General features: G+C 37.4%; 1 protein-coding gene across 1 annotated transcript in view; it reads left to right on the top strand.

Moving 5' to 3' along the window:
- Positions 1 to 15273, top strand: part of MYO3B (myosin IIIB) — a gene marked incomplete at both ends in the record, with an annotated part of 202185 nt that overhangs the window by 150294 nt on the left and 36618 nt on the right. The window contains 2 exons of the mRNA XM_082285588.1: positions 6738 to 6801; positions 7686 to 7824. Of these exons, the coding sequence (XP_082141714.1) occupies positions 6738 to 6801; positions 7686 to 7824 (203 nt within the window). The remainder of the gene's footprint in view (positions 1 to 6737; positions 6802 to 7685; positions 7825 to 15273) is intronic.

The following is a 15273-nucleotide window of genomic DNA, read 5'->3' as shown; positions in this document are numbered from 1 at the left end:
ATTTGGGCTCTATGAAGCACATATATACAACCTTTAAATATATTTAGCCACCAAACTTACACTGAAATCGTTGTCTAAATGCATTTAGATATCTGACCTGAAGATGCCCATGTAAAATACATTGGCAACTCCGGTCTTGCACCCAGTCCTGGTTGCAGTGTACAGTCAGATACATAAATAAGTTCTTCTTTTGCCTGGAGTTGGGAAACTGCCATTACTGCTGGCAGCTCTCAATTTAACCCAAACAAATACTGCAGATTATTTGCCTAATCCCATAAATTTCACAGCAATGGCCTCAGGTTCCAGTAGTTTCAGCAAGACTTGAAAATGTAAGCATTTCACAGGTAGTGGGGCTTAATCCGGTAACTTAGTTCCCATAAATCAAGCACACTTTTTCATGTAGGTGTACTGTTGTTTTAAGCACATGGCTGTTCAGTCATAGAGGAGACTTGTAGGAAACAGAAAGGTTGCTGAATAATAGTGCAGATGCTTGACATAGTAGCTGGTAATCTGACCCTAGAGAAGGCAGCCTCTCTGTGGCTTCACACATTATGGAACTAAAGTATAGAATAATAAAATACTATTTTCTCTTCATTTTCTTTCATTTCTTGTAATTTCTTTTATTTTTGTTTCTTTTTTTTTCTTTTTTTTTCCTAACTGGTAGTTTTGAAAAAATGAGAAATGAGCGTAAAGGTACTTGGGATCAGAAGGCAAAATGACACACAGTTCTGTTGTATGCAGAGGACTATAACTTTGCATTTAAATGTATGACAACCTGATGCTTTTTAAAACATCTGTTTAAAAGCTACATTATGGTGTTATATATAAAGTACTCAGTTTTACTAAGTCATGAATTTTGAAGTGTTCATAAGAAATGAGCACTTTAAAAAAAAATAATTCCGTAGAAGAAATTGAATCTCTACACCTAGTTCATGCTCTTCAGTCAGTGAATGCAGGACATAAGTGAACTGAAGCTAATAAATTACATGGGTTACTAATTACATGCACACAATTGTTCATTTAGCATTACATGTTAAAATGTTTCATGCATTTATATACTTGACTTGGTAATCAAGTCAAATGCAAAGCTGATGTCACAGGTAACTACAGATGCATTGACAGTTGGCAAATATCTCTGATTGGAATAGAAATAGATTATGTAAATGTTAGCAGGGAAGTGGCTTTGTCTCGTTGAAAAAATGTTTTTCTATTCAGTTCCACAAAGCTGTGGAAATGTCTGTGACTCCTACTGAAACAGGATCCTGGGAATAATTGTGCACCTGGGAAGCTGAACTAAGTTTGAATTATTCTCCAAAACCCATGTGTGTATGAGACACTTGCCAAGCTTTTTCTTGACATCATCAGCCACTGAGAGGAACCTGCAGGCCTGTGTGGCATTAGGGAACTGAATCACAATCAAACCTTAAAAGGGGCAGTTATTTTAAAGGCAAACATGATCAAGACCTGAGTTAAACATGGTTCAAATGAGGAAAGTGAAAACCTTTCTGAGCCATTTTTACAACAGCTGAATAGCAGATTTACCATTCTGTATAGAGTTGAATAGGCAGCAGAGCAGGGAGGAGTATGATGGGGTCTCCTCTCTCACAAGGAGAGCAAAGACACCAACCTTAAGATCTGCTTCCATTTTGCAGTTGATCACTGCAGAAACAAAAAATGCTGCATTTTGCAATAGCATAGATAAAATTCCAAGTTAGTATTAGGAATCTTTTGAGCTAATTAGGAACAATTTATGGAGAAGGGAGAAGTAATTTTCTAAAACATAATGTGATTTGAATTTGTTAGATTGACAGATATCTAGTGAATGTATTTTTCATAAATGTTCTTGCTTAGCAGGATAATCTACAGTTCTATGACTAAGGACCTTAATCTACGCTGCCTTGTTCATCTTCTTGTTCAGACAGAGCTGTCACTCTCAAATATCTTCAAATCCCTTTAGAACACCACTGAAGTATCTGTAGCCTGCATGTTCCACCATCATCACCTTTTCCATTTCCTTCCCAAATGAAAATTGTGTTAAGTAATACTGATCTGATACTTCCCCTGGAAAATAATCACTGTATTGTTAATTTTTTTCCTCTATCTCACTGTACTGTAGCTCACTGACTGCTAAATACCACAATACAAGTTAGCTACATGTATATGATCAGTGCCTTTATACTGTGTTGTATAGCAGAAAGCATTGTTTCCACACAGTGACTTTGTTTCACATCAGTTAGGTCTGTGACTATAACTGTGTGTCAGTCAGTATCCCAGAGCTCCGTTGGAGCTCTGTGTGTTAAGGATGCATGGTAGAAGATACCTGACATCACACCAGTTCACGCTCTCGAACTGAGTTCATTGGAATTTTTTTTCCTTATATCTTTGTCTTTTTAGCTATTTGGTATCATGTTCAGGCTTTGGTCAGCTTAGGTTCTCAAGGAACATTCTTTTTAGTAAAATTCTTGACATTCACATGAGCCTTACATAATCAAGATTGTATAATAGTCTGTACAAAGCTACACAGGTACACCAACTTAGATGTTTGAAAAATTATAGACAAAGAATAATTATCAGCATTTCTTTGTTCTACAGGAAGTGTGCATGTGAAAGTCAAATTCTAGAAATGGGTCTGTTTCTGCCCACTAATGGCTCAACTGATGAAACAGGATCTGATTACTCAATTTGTATCAGTACTAAGTGAGTGATGGTACAAGAGCTTGAGAGGGTAGGATTTGAGTTAGAAACAGTTACGTGAAATGTAATGAACCACAATATGAAATTCAGTAATGCTCCAAAGTTTACATTGGGTACCAGCAGTGAGGATACATTCAACTCACATGTGCATCATAACATTTTCTCATCACTGTCAAGACTTAAGGTAGTATATTGGAGACTGCCCTTGAAGAAAATTAGCAGGTCCTTTGGCAACAAAAATGATCACATATCTTTATAAACCATGGTAAAGGAAGACCTCTAAGGGAGATGAAAACTAAGGGTCATATGGTATCATTTCTCCTATCATGAAAGGCTGATGTGAAGAGAAAATGAACAAACTGTTCTCTGTTGAGAATCAAGAGAGAAATAATGGGCTTGCATTGCAGCACAAGAATGTTAGGTTAGACATCAAGCTAATTGATGGTAAGCTGAATTAAACCCTGTGTAGGCTACCTTGGGAAGTTTTGACAGCTCCATCACTGTAGGTTTTAAAAATCAGGTCAAGCAAATATATGGGGGGGGGGGGGGGGGAAAGGTAGGTGTAGCTGATTTTTGTCTGAAAATTGGATTGACTTAGATGAATTGTCAAGGTTTTTTTAATGATTTTCAAATGCACAGTGACTTCTTGAACTGTAACATATCTGTGCCAGTGGGTTTGGCATTACAAGTGAGCTTTTATAGCATCGTAGTGCCACCAGCTGTTGCTGCATCAGTATGGGGAGTAAGTATAGAAATCAATCTAGAGGAATTCTCCATGTGTCTGCTTTACTTGCAATGGCATTGCTGTGCCTGAAAAATGAATGAGGTTCATTTCTCAATGGTTTGCTACAGCTGGAAGTCCACTGAAATAGCATGCAAAGTGGATTTACCTATATGGGCACTGGTGGATTAGCACATAACCACAGCATCCTGTGTATCACTGAGAGTAGAAATTAAACATGATTTCAGTCACATGAGCACAAATTCACTCAGAAATTGGTTTCATGTGAATTCTCCTCTTCTGTATAAAAGCTCTTCTATCTTTTGCTCTGGTTTCTTTGACTTGATCTGCAGCCTGCCTCTCACTAAAGTGAGGTTTACTCTCAATCAATAACAAAACCCTCCATGAATTCTTTTGATTAAAAGGAAAAGAAAAATAATAACTAAGTTGATGCATTTCTATTCTTCTTGGAGAGCTGATTGAAGGGGTCACATCTCTACATTTTAAACCTATTTTTTTCAGGATCTTCAGAAGAATGCCATTGGGTCCTGGTGATTTATTCCCTACACCTTTCCCATACCTTCTCCTTGGATGATTTCAGTTTCTGTCAGGATCACATTGCAATTTCTTGTATAAGTCATCTTTTGAATATGAATTTTCATTTCTTTCCATAAGAAAAGCTGGTGTAAAGACATTCTGGTTTCCTTTAATAGCTTCACTTTCCTATTTTTAATCATAGCAAACATTAAGATTATTGCTTGTGATGGAAATAGGAAGCCTGCAATCCTTGTGGTATGCAGTAGAATCCATGGGCCTGATTCTGGTGTCATGTGAGCTTCTAATTGCTTTACAGTTCATAAGTTTAAATAGTTACTCAAGATTTTTAAAGGTGTAAATGGGAATTTGGGCACAGTTTTCCAGCGTCATCTGGTTTTTCCCTCCTTCCCACCCCTTTGGAATTTTTCATCTACCCACACTGGAAGGATTGAATTTGTTCTGTTCTGTAAAATATTACTTTTGCAAAATGAGCTGTATTATTTCTAGAAGAACATCTAGTAGTGTTTCTAACATTTTCAAAAGCATTTAAATAATGAAAGTTAAAGTGCCATTACTTATAATGGCCAGAGTAACTCCAAAACTAGATATTTTTTCTCCAGCATAAGATAATCTCCATTACTAGATTTATGTTGCTATGGTTCAACTGCTTTCAATGCTAAGTATAGTGAGTCTATACACTATACAGATGTGCAGACAGACCTTAAGAATCAATGTTTCTCTCTTTTTTCCAATGTTTCTTGCTAATTGAGTGATTTATAGACAGCCTGTATGGGAAGACTGAGGCGCATTATAGCTCGGTAGCTGAACAGCCAGCAGCAAATTGTTGAGTTGCCTGACTGAAACCAGGCACATGAACCCAGATCTGCAGTTGATACCATGTTTTCAGAAGTGTTCCCTGCCAGCTTGACATCATGGTGGGTTGACCTTGGCTGGCTGCCAGGTGGCCACCAAGCCATTCTGTCATTCCCCTTCTTAACAGGATGGGGCAAGAAAATGCAATGAAAAGCTAATGAGTAACAGCTAGTAATCAAGTACATAATTCTAGTAGCAACAGTACATTCCGTGCAAGGATGGACTCCCTTGCAGCAAAAACACAATTTAGGATTGTTTTAATCAGAAGCACGGCATCACTGGGATCCTGACATAGAGTTGAAGGGCTTCCAAATTCCAGAGGCTGATTTTTGCTAGCTTAAGCTGTACAAAAGGCAAGTTGCTGATTTTTACCTTTATGCTTTAAAGAATTATACAAGGTTCTAGCCTTGTATAGTGGCAAAGTTCTGTATTTTTTTAGTAGAAGATAGAGATTATTTTCCTGCTGCAAATTTAGATCCAAATCCAAACCACTGCAAAATCTGAATATTTAAATGTATGTGGTGATTCAGTCTGGTTTTGTCATTGTAGGCCATTTGCAACATACTGATCTGACAGCAAATTTTGATTTTGACATCCACCACAGTGATATTTGAGGATTATTCATAATTTTTACCTTGTATTTGATTTCTTTTCAGAAATACTGGGGAAAGGGGGAATGCATTATCTCAACAAATGCTTGAGGAAATTTTGGGGTAAAGTGGCAAGTTATCCAACAGTCCCAGCGAATAAATGATTATCTAAATAATATATATACAAGATAAATAGTAATAAAGAACTTTACAGATAATATGGTATATGCACAAATGCAGTGTCAAATACAGTCCTAGACATATGTTATACTTTTGAGTTTAAGAAGTATGCCAGTATTAAATGATAATGCATTTCTGAAATTAATCCCTTCATTTCCTCCAAGGAAAACACAAGTTTAAATTCAATTTAGCAGAATGTTTTTCTTCTCTTTCTTCATGTCAAAGAATAAAGGGAAACTTAAATTCCCCTTATCTGATGTGCAAATCCAAAGTTCAGTCATGAAGTTGCAATGTTACAAAAAAGATGAATGTTTACCATGTTCCTGAAAGCTTCATTCTGTTCTGACAATCAGAAAGTTTTGGGTTTAATTCCAATTTGAGGACTATGAGCATACCACATAATATCTGTGAACCTCATTTTTTTTAATCTACTAAATTAAATTGGTAGCATTTTTTTTGGTATTGCATAGCTGAAGATTCTGAAACAAGTTCTCTCTGGGTGAACTTTACTGTGGAAGAAATCCGTTGACTTCAAAGGCCTGACAACAAGGATCATGGCCTGCAGAAGGTTTTCATGTTGCTTTAATCAGCATTAACGAAGTAGGAGTTGGCCTTTAATATTTTTATGGTGACATAGTGTGATGGTGAAATAGTAACAGATCTAGACAAAGAATCTAAGACATCTTACTTCTTGCTCTGTGCTTAACCCAAATGGCTTTAGGAGAACACATTTCACTTCTTCCTCATTCGTCAAATTTTGAATGTCTAAGTATGAATTCTGTGGAAACAGCTTTTCATAGCCCTGGGAAAAAATTTTAATGTAAAATCTTAAGAAATTAATACATTATTTCAATTTCATTGAATTCTGATAAACTCATTTTACACATCTGCACAGACCCACAACTTTTTAATGAAAAATTCATTGCTCATAACCTGTTGCTGTGTTTAACAGCATGCACTTTCTTATAAGAGGAAATGGGACTGGTCTGGTTTTTCTGAATTGATTGTATGTGCATATTTAGAAATTGGGGGAGGGGGAAAAGGGAAAATCAACAGAAAAAGTGTGTATGCCAGTAAACGTTTTATAAGAGTGAAGAAATTACAATATTTAAGATAAATTTTTTATTTTTCTTTGCTTTTAGGCAGCAAACCAGTAACCAGTCTTCTCCCGTGGTGCCTGATTTTCTTGACAAACAAACTAAAAAGGTACTACTAAGTTTATATTCTAAAATAACATCACATTATAACTTCAAATTCCTGAGTCCACAGTTCTGCAATGTGTTCGTGGCTGCTTGGCATAGTCATCTGAACATGAAACCGTTAGTGATGTTTTGAAGTCTTTGAGACAAAAGCCTGCTTGCTAAGAACTTTAGTTCTGTAGAGAGACAGGGAGGTACAGTGAATAAGAGAATCAAAAGGCTGGAAATTTGCTGCTGAGAATAAATGCTAGCTGCTCCCTGAGGTGATTTGTCTGTGCACTTCACTTTCTACAGATGTTAGAGACTCTTTTTTAGTAAGGACCTGAGGTTCTTTGGTAGCACTTTGATATCCTGCTCGAATTCAATATGTGAAATGGAGGAGTCGCTCTGTGACTTGGAGCACAGCATAGTCTTTGAAGTCTGATCCAATTTTTGCTGCTTACCATTTGATGTTGAAAGGATGAAATGGAGAAAATGTACAGTTTTTGCCAGTAACTCTGCTGAGCATATGTAAGATTAAAAAAACAAAATCCCTTGGATGATGTACTTAGAAATGTTAAGCAGATTAATACCTTCCTATAGCTTTTTTCTAAAGATACAAATTAACTATGAGAGGAAATCAGCATACAGTGCATGCTATGATTTAACTGCATGAGGAAAGGGGATGAATAAGTTAAATGGGAAAAAGTAAACAAATGTTTGTGACATGGGTGCTAAGTCGGTGTTGCTGAAAGCCACAAGAGTCTTGTGTAAGTTAAATCTAGCATTAGATGTTTCAGAGAGTCTTGGAAAATAACAAGTTGCTCTCTATGAGATCACAGCTGTAAGTTATCATGACCAAGTGGAATCAATACATTTCTTATGTGCCTAAACCAGCATTCTTTATTCCAGAGTAATTTGGATGAGATTTCTGCTTCTCCGTTTATTCTAAAATGTTCATTTGAAATGAGCGATTCACAATCAGTTAGCCAATCCCAGACAGTTGCAGACCATCAGTTGTCAAGTCTCTTGAGATCCCATAAAAAAGGAGGTAAGAAATATAGTAAAGTAGCAGAGATATTTTGTTTACTGATATAAGCTACGTTGTCAGCATGTAACTTGCTTTTTATATTGATGAGATCTTTTCACAATCCCTTGAAAGGCAGGAAACATAAAGGAAAAACTTTCTTCTACACATTTTCATGGAAATATGAAAAAACCCTTAAGTATCTGTATTACAGAGGCAAAAATAAAATTATTTTAAAAATACACCTTCTATTAAAAATGTCATTACTAATCTTGAAATACCCTTTTAATTAAATCAAATCTACCTTCAAGAGCTTCAGCTTTCCTTTGCCTTCCAACCTCAGAAGTCAAACACAGTAATGAAATCTCTCATTTTTGGCAGAATGAAAGGCAACTAGTTTGTTCACACACACAAAGATTCAGTCAGCAACACAGGAAGGTCTACAATAATTCTACAATCTATGCAGTGCATTTTTAAATTTTATTTGCTGTTATGTTATTTTTGCCATGTTCAGCAAGAGTTTAAAAACCTGAAGTAAAACATTTTGACATTTTTTGAGTTTTACCTGGTTTATCTTTGGATATTCCAGGAATCATTACCTATTAGAATACTCTTCTCTAGTATTATAATCATCCTGTCTTTGCAAATCCATGAATACAGATTTTATTACTGTACTGGAAAATAACTTTCACAATTTAAAACTAAGTAGGTTGATAATGTGATATCTGTAACCAGAGCCAAAATGTATATGATACTAAATTAATTTCCAGGTTAATGCTGAAAATTAGTTGTTTATAATGTTGTGCTGTTAATTAACATTACTGTTTAGTTATTTAATGGGACACTTTTCATCTCATAAATCTACAAACATTTACCTGAATAATTAAGCCCTAATCCTGTAATTTATGTGTTTAAATTTTACAGAGTTCAGTAAAACAATTTACAATGAAAGGTAAGAAGATAGATATTTATAGGGAGATCGTTTTGTTGCGGCAAATAATGCAAATTCAATGTTCTTCCTCTTTTCCACAGGCATAATGTGCTTTCCATGCTAAAAGGAATAGTATGTAAACAGAGCAGATTGAGAAATCCATTATTCCTTCTTCATGCATTTCAGTCCATATGGGTTTTGAATCCATAGTGTGGGACTGCAGGGGAAGTTTGCATTACTATCTTAAATTATTACATGTTAAACAATAAACCTGTCAAACAAAAATATCTTCATTGCAGTAAATCCTCTTGAGGGAAGCAGTCAGGGCTCAAATCCATCTTCTTTACTCTCACTGGATATTGTATGTTACCTGCAACTGGTCTCCTTAAAATCAAAGACCTTGTGTCTGAGGTAAAACAATTAGAGTAAAACTGGCAGCATTACACCCTTAGCAAGTATGATTCAGAGCCATTACCCAGTAATTTAGAGAGTCTTCAAAAAATGTGAAATGATAGAAGAATAAAATTTGAAGAGGAGATTAATGCAACATGGATCTGAACTACTGAAGAAACATCTATGTTTAAATGAATAAGCATGCAAATGCAAAGAAGTAAGGAATTTCCTAGTTAAGCATGAAAATACTCAGATAGATGATCATATAAATCACACTTCAATGAGTAACTATTAAGGAAGTAAACCTGGTGAAGAATAATAATTTCTTTGGGTGCTTTTAAAAGCATGGCTTGCATTCAGAGATGCAGATGCTTTCACCTGGTGCTCAGTCTGTATTCAGCCTTAATGTAGGAAATGTACTTTTAAGCAGATAGTATTCTTACACCTATTTTGAAAACCAAGTGGAATAGGAAATACATTTTTGGAATAAGAAAGCCTATATAAAAATGTGTGCTTTACAATGCAAGGTGATACTACATGTGCTGTTACTCACACTAAAAAAGCTGCCTACTGGGTGGTCCAAACAATGCAAAGACTTATTTTTCATAGTGAAACATTATTCTGCAATGTTAAAGACTGATTTTTAATTCTCTGTAAGTTACATTACAGACAGCAGTAGTCTATCATCTTGGTGGTGCTTGGACCTGAAATACAGAGGCCAATGGGGAAGGGAATGTGACAGGTTTCTGCACTGGTCCATGGCCCAGCTGTGAAGCAGTGTTGCTGTTTGCTTAAGGAGAAAGTCTGTGTGCATGCTTAAGCTCAAAAGGATGGACAGGCTGCTTATTTGTCTTGAGGCCTTGGTAGGTGAGGCTCTGGTGCAGTCAAGAGGAGACAGAGCACAAAAGGGAAAAATGGTTGATATGAGTTTGCATATTTTTGTATTAATCGAGCAGACTAATCACTCACATCTTGTTATCCAGCTGTCTAATAGCACAGGCTGCCTGTTCTTAATAGCAGATTGGCAAAGGAAGAATAGACAAGGAAATTTCTACAAAAATACTGCGAAGACTGTACTCGGTAATTAATACAGAAACAAAAGCCTCTTTTTCACATCCCAAGCCTTGTCACTGGGTCATAGAAAGACTGAGCAGTATGGCCAAATTGCGTGCACAGCAAGTGCTATGGTTGTATAGAGTCACAGAGGCTGGTTTTATGCTGCACAGACATTCCCCTGCACTCTGCCAGAGCAGTGGGACAGGACCAGTAACAATGCCAAGAATTCCCTCCAGTGTCTCTGCTGTGACACAGTGCCTGGGCAGAGTCCCATCATTACTAACAATTAAGCCAGAAGTTAATTATTCTAGTCACAATAAAGTAGTACTGAAGGAATCAAAATAATATAATCTCCAGAGACCAAGTAGTGGTATTCCCTTAGATGAGATAGATAGTGAGAATGTTTGAAATTATTAATGAAAAGTGAGTGCTTCATAGGGAATTGACCAATGTAAGTTTGCTTCAGAGGTAAATGTGACAAATTTTCTGAGATGCAAAGGAAATATGTTTGCAAAAGGAAAGCTAATAGTATCTCTTCATTGACCAAACTATGACATAATTTTTTATGCTTAGCACAGACATTTTGAACAAGTGAGAAAATACATAGAGAGTCTCTGGCCGTGGAGATTCTCTTATGGGAGAATAATATGACTTATGGATATGTTCAGTTTATGCCTTGCACCTCACACTGCAATGCTGAAACTTTGTAAGAGGTACAGAAATTTGCCAGGATTCTGTGAGATCTGGAAGTATACAGTCTTAAGTGTCTATAGCCACAGTCTGAGGTTCTGAATAGTCCTTTTCAGTATAACTTTTAATTTTAGATTCTTAGTCTTCTATATTCTCAAAACTAGTGGAAATTAGGGCTTGGCATGTTTCAAGCTGGAGTCCTATTAGTCACTGACCCATTTTTAATGTTTTTCTTGCAATATGTATTTTTTTATGTTGATCATTTTTTCTTTTCTGGTAAACCAATCAAAAAATGGGATTTGGTAAATGTAGCTGTATTGGGTTTGGAGAAACATATGAAGTCATGGGGTTTTGTACTGATGAAGGACAAGTAGATAATTAAATATGTGAAGTTACTGCTTGATGGGGAGGAAGGCTGCTGCCCACCTGGGCAAGTTTTAGTAGGGGCATCGTGGGCATGGGAGACATTATTTCCAAAATGTTACTCTGTGGTTATCATCACACAGATGATATTTACAAGTTCATCACCATAAACAGGAAATTTAAAATAATGATGACTTCATTAGATGTTAGTATTTAACTCCAGTTTTAAAGAAGTGGTCCAATTTTAATGCTAACAAGCATAATCAAGTTAAAATACCCAAGCCAAAGAGAATAGGTGGCTTGGATGTTTGATCTTTGCTTCAGAGTACAATTTTCTTTGAGCCAGACTTTGTTATTGAAAATACTTTAAACTGCCTCGATCTAGAGTACAGTCTTGACTCAATGTCTTGCCACTTGCAAGTGAAAGGTGCTTAAATACAGAGAAGTATGTTACACTACATGGTAGTTTAACATTGTAGTAGTTTTAACTCTGTTCTCATTTAATTCCTATTTTTACATTTTTTGAAATAAGTTAACAGCTGTGGCAAAGCAATAATAAGTAGTGATTTGGAAATGGGGACACTTTTTATTCTTGGATTCACAGAAAGTCAATATCCCAGCATGACTGTAGTAGGTGTTACAGTAAAGAACAGGCAGTATCTCACACAAAATGTGGTATCAAGATCTGGGTGCCTTGTAACCAAAGATGTCATTTCACTTTCTGCAAGTAGAGAGAGATCAATCCAAGCCATTCAGCTGTTTGTGTAACTCAGCTTCCTGTTCGATTTCATTATAACAAACTGCCTTTTCTAAGTAAAAGCAAAACCTCTGCTACATGATGTAGTGTGAAATATCACATGGACTTTAGACTAATTGTCACTGGCAGGTGGGATGATACTGACACATGAATGCCATTAATTTCAGAATCTTATCATTCAGGAATTTAAGGCAAAGAATTTGTAACCTATTAAGAATAATTTTTGGTTGTTTAAACAGGAGTTTCATTTCATCATTTTTAAGCCCTCCACTGAGACTAATCTTACACTGAGGGAATATAAATCATGAAAAATTTGACTGTAGTCAGTAAAATCATAACAGCAAGCAGAATTTGGTCTCTTGGGTATAAAAAATGGACATGAAAAATTTTCTACATATATGGGGCTGGGGAGGGGTTGGGGCAGAAGATTTGGGTTTGTTTCAGGGGATTTTCTTGAGTGGGGCAGGTTTGAGTTGGTCATTGTTCTGCAAATAAAATAGCATGATCACAGGACAGTTTGACTGTTACAAGAAACTCTAAAAGGACCAAGACAGTGTTACATAGTATGATCTGATTGTACTGAGCATGCTGTAGCTGTGTGTGAGGCCTGTGAGATCTCCATAGTATTCTCTTACTCAATACCACACTGTAACAGACTAATTACTGTTAGCCGTGTTGCAGCTGGAGGCTCCAGCAGAGGACTTGCTGATGTGGGATGTTGTATAATGAATTTCCAGTGAAAAGATCCTGCTAGTGTTCTGTGGCTTTTGAAACAAAATCTGACTGGGCATGTGCAGGAGAAAAAGTAGCTTCTTTTTATTTTTTCCTAAAAGAGTATCACTGGATTACTGATCTCATCACACCTGGCATAAATGCTTTGGGCTCAGTAAATGGAAATCATGTTTCCAGATCATTCATTTTATCTTGCAAATGTATAAGTAGAAATCACCATAAGAAAATTATTTTTTAGGATGTCTCTTGAGAAAATAAGCTGGTAATAAAGCTATGTCTCAAAGCAATCATTGTTGTTAAGAACTGTCTAGATGGCCAGGCTCAGAGAGTGGTGGAGAATGGTGCTGCATCCAGTTTGTGTCCATCACTAGTGGTGTCCCCCAGGGATCAGTGCTGGGTCCAGTCCTGCTTAATATCATTATTGGTGATCAAGATGAGGGGATGGAGTCTACCATGAGCAAATTTGCAGACAACACCAAGTTTAGTCAGAGCGTTGATCTGTTGGAGGGTAGGAAAGCCCTGCAGAGGGACCTGGACAGGCTGGATCAGTGAGCCAGACCAACAGCACAAGGTTCAACATAACCAAGTGCTGGATCCTGCATGTTGGCCACAACAGCCCCATGCAGTGCTACAGGCTGGGGGCAGAGTGGCTGGAAAGTGGCCCAGTGGGAAAGGACCTGGTGGTGCAGGTCAACAGCAGCTGAACACGAGCCAGTGTGTGCCCAGATAGCCAAGAAGGCCAGAGGCATCCTGGTCTGTATCAGGAATAGTGTGGCCAGCAGGGCCAGGACAATGACTGTCCTCCTGTACTCAGCACTGGTGAGGTCACCCCTCGAGTGCTGTGTCCAGTTGTGGGCCCCTCAGTTCAGGAGGGATGTTGAGGTGCTGGACTGTGTCCAGAGAAGGGCAAGGAAGCTGGTGAAGGGTGTGGAGCACAAGTCCTGTGAGGAGCAGCTGAGGGAGCTGGGGGTGTTTAGCCTGGAGAAGAGGAGGCTCGGGGGGACTTTATTGCTCTCTACAACTCTCTGGAGAGAGGTTTTAGCTGGGTGGTGGTCAGCCTCTTCTCACAGGCAACCAGCAACAGGACAAGAGGTCATAGTTTTAAGCTGTGTCAGGGAAGGTTTAGGTTGGACATTAAGAAGAATTTCTTCACAGAAAGGGTGATTAAACATTGGAGTGGACTGCCCAGGGAGATGGTGGAGTCACAGTCCCTGGAGGTGTTTAAGGAAAGACTGAACGTGACACTCAGTACCATGGTCTAGTTGACAAGGTGGTTTTCAGTCATAGGTTGGACTCAATGATCTCAGAGGTTTTTTCCAACCTAGTTGATTCTGTTTCTATCATTATAGGAAAGGATAATCACCTTTCTAGGTTTGCAAGGCTGCATACTTACGCAGATGGATGCTTTTGGTAAGCCTGGTACTGAGCACTGCATTGCATGTGGTGGGACCCTGCAGGAGCCCCCAGGAGGAAATATTGCCTCCCATCCTATGGAAAACCTGAATTTTTGCTTTCTGGAACTGTACAGAAGCCTTTTAGCTTCACTAGCCATTAGGGTGGGAAACAGTACCTCATTTCAAGGATTTCAGTTCTTTACCATATAATTCAGTGTGAATTTGGAAAATAACTGCAAACAGAAGTGACATTGGTTGCACTTCTCTCAGCCTTATGTAAATTTTTCAGCTGAAACTTGCAGTGATGATGTTTGCATTCTGAACTGATTCACCCCTCGATGGTTTCTGTTGAATCTTTTGCTACTCTGTAGTGGCAGACTGCATTTTGCCAAAGTATCAGACCAACAAATCTGAAAAGAAATTGGACTGCTCATAAATTTTTCTTTGCTGCACAGCTTCTTAATTGTTTTTTTTCCCTCCAACAGTCAAAGACACAAACAGTGGCAAGTGATAAATACAAGCTTTGATTTGTTAAACACATGTTAGCTCTATGTTTAGCCCTAGGCAGTGAATTTCATTATAGGCTGGTTTACTTCTGGATTGGTTATTGTGATTACTTCCAATGCAAAAAGATTTGACCTGCAGCCATGACTGATTAGTATCAGAGGTGAGAGATAAAATAAGATGCAAGTAAACTGCACAGATAAATTGCAGTAGGGTTCTCCAGAGGCAACCTAGTACTTGTTCTATATAAAACAAGTCGCAATTCAGCTTGTAATGACTGCACTGCAATAAAAATAGACTGCAGAACTCTCTCATTGAAATATCAAAAAACATAGTAAGAAATCCAAGAAATTTAATGAAGTTGAATAATAAATATACGATAATGCTGTGCCAAAAGCCTGCAGATTTTAATAGGAGTTCAGTTTCTCCTCCCTGTCTTTCTTATCCAAGCTGCTACTCACCTGCTCTTTGTCTTCATTTTCTATCCACAACATACAGGTTTGTTTGAACACTTCTTTTTGCTAGATCTTTGTTGGTAGTTAAGTTTTCATCATGCAGCACTTCACTGTCCTGGTGTTATTGTTTGAAAATTCTTTCAAGTATTCTGTATCAGCCTTATTTTTGTCATTTTTCTGGTTACTGGTGCTCTGAAC

This window comes from Coloeus monedula, assembly GCF_965178545.1.
Source record: "Coloeus monedula genome assembly, chromosome: 7".
NCBI classification, from domain to species: domain Eukaryota; kingdom Metazoa; phylum Chordata; class Aves; order Passeriformes; family Corvidae; genus Coloeus; species Coloeus monedula.
The sequence above is the reverse complement of the archived record's forward strand: the minus strand, read 5'-3'. Positions and strand labels throughout refer to the sequence as shown.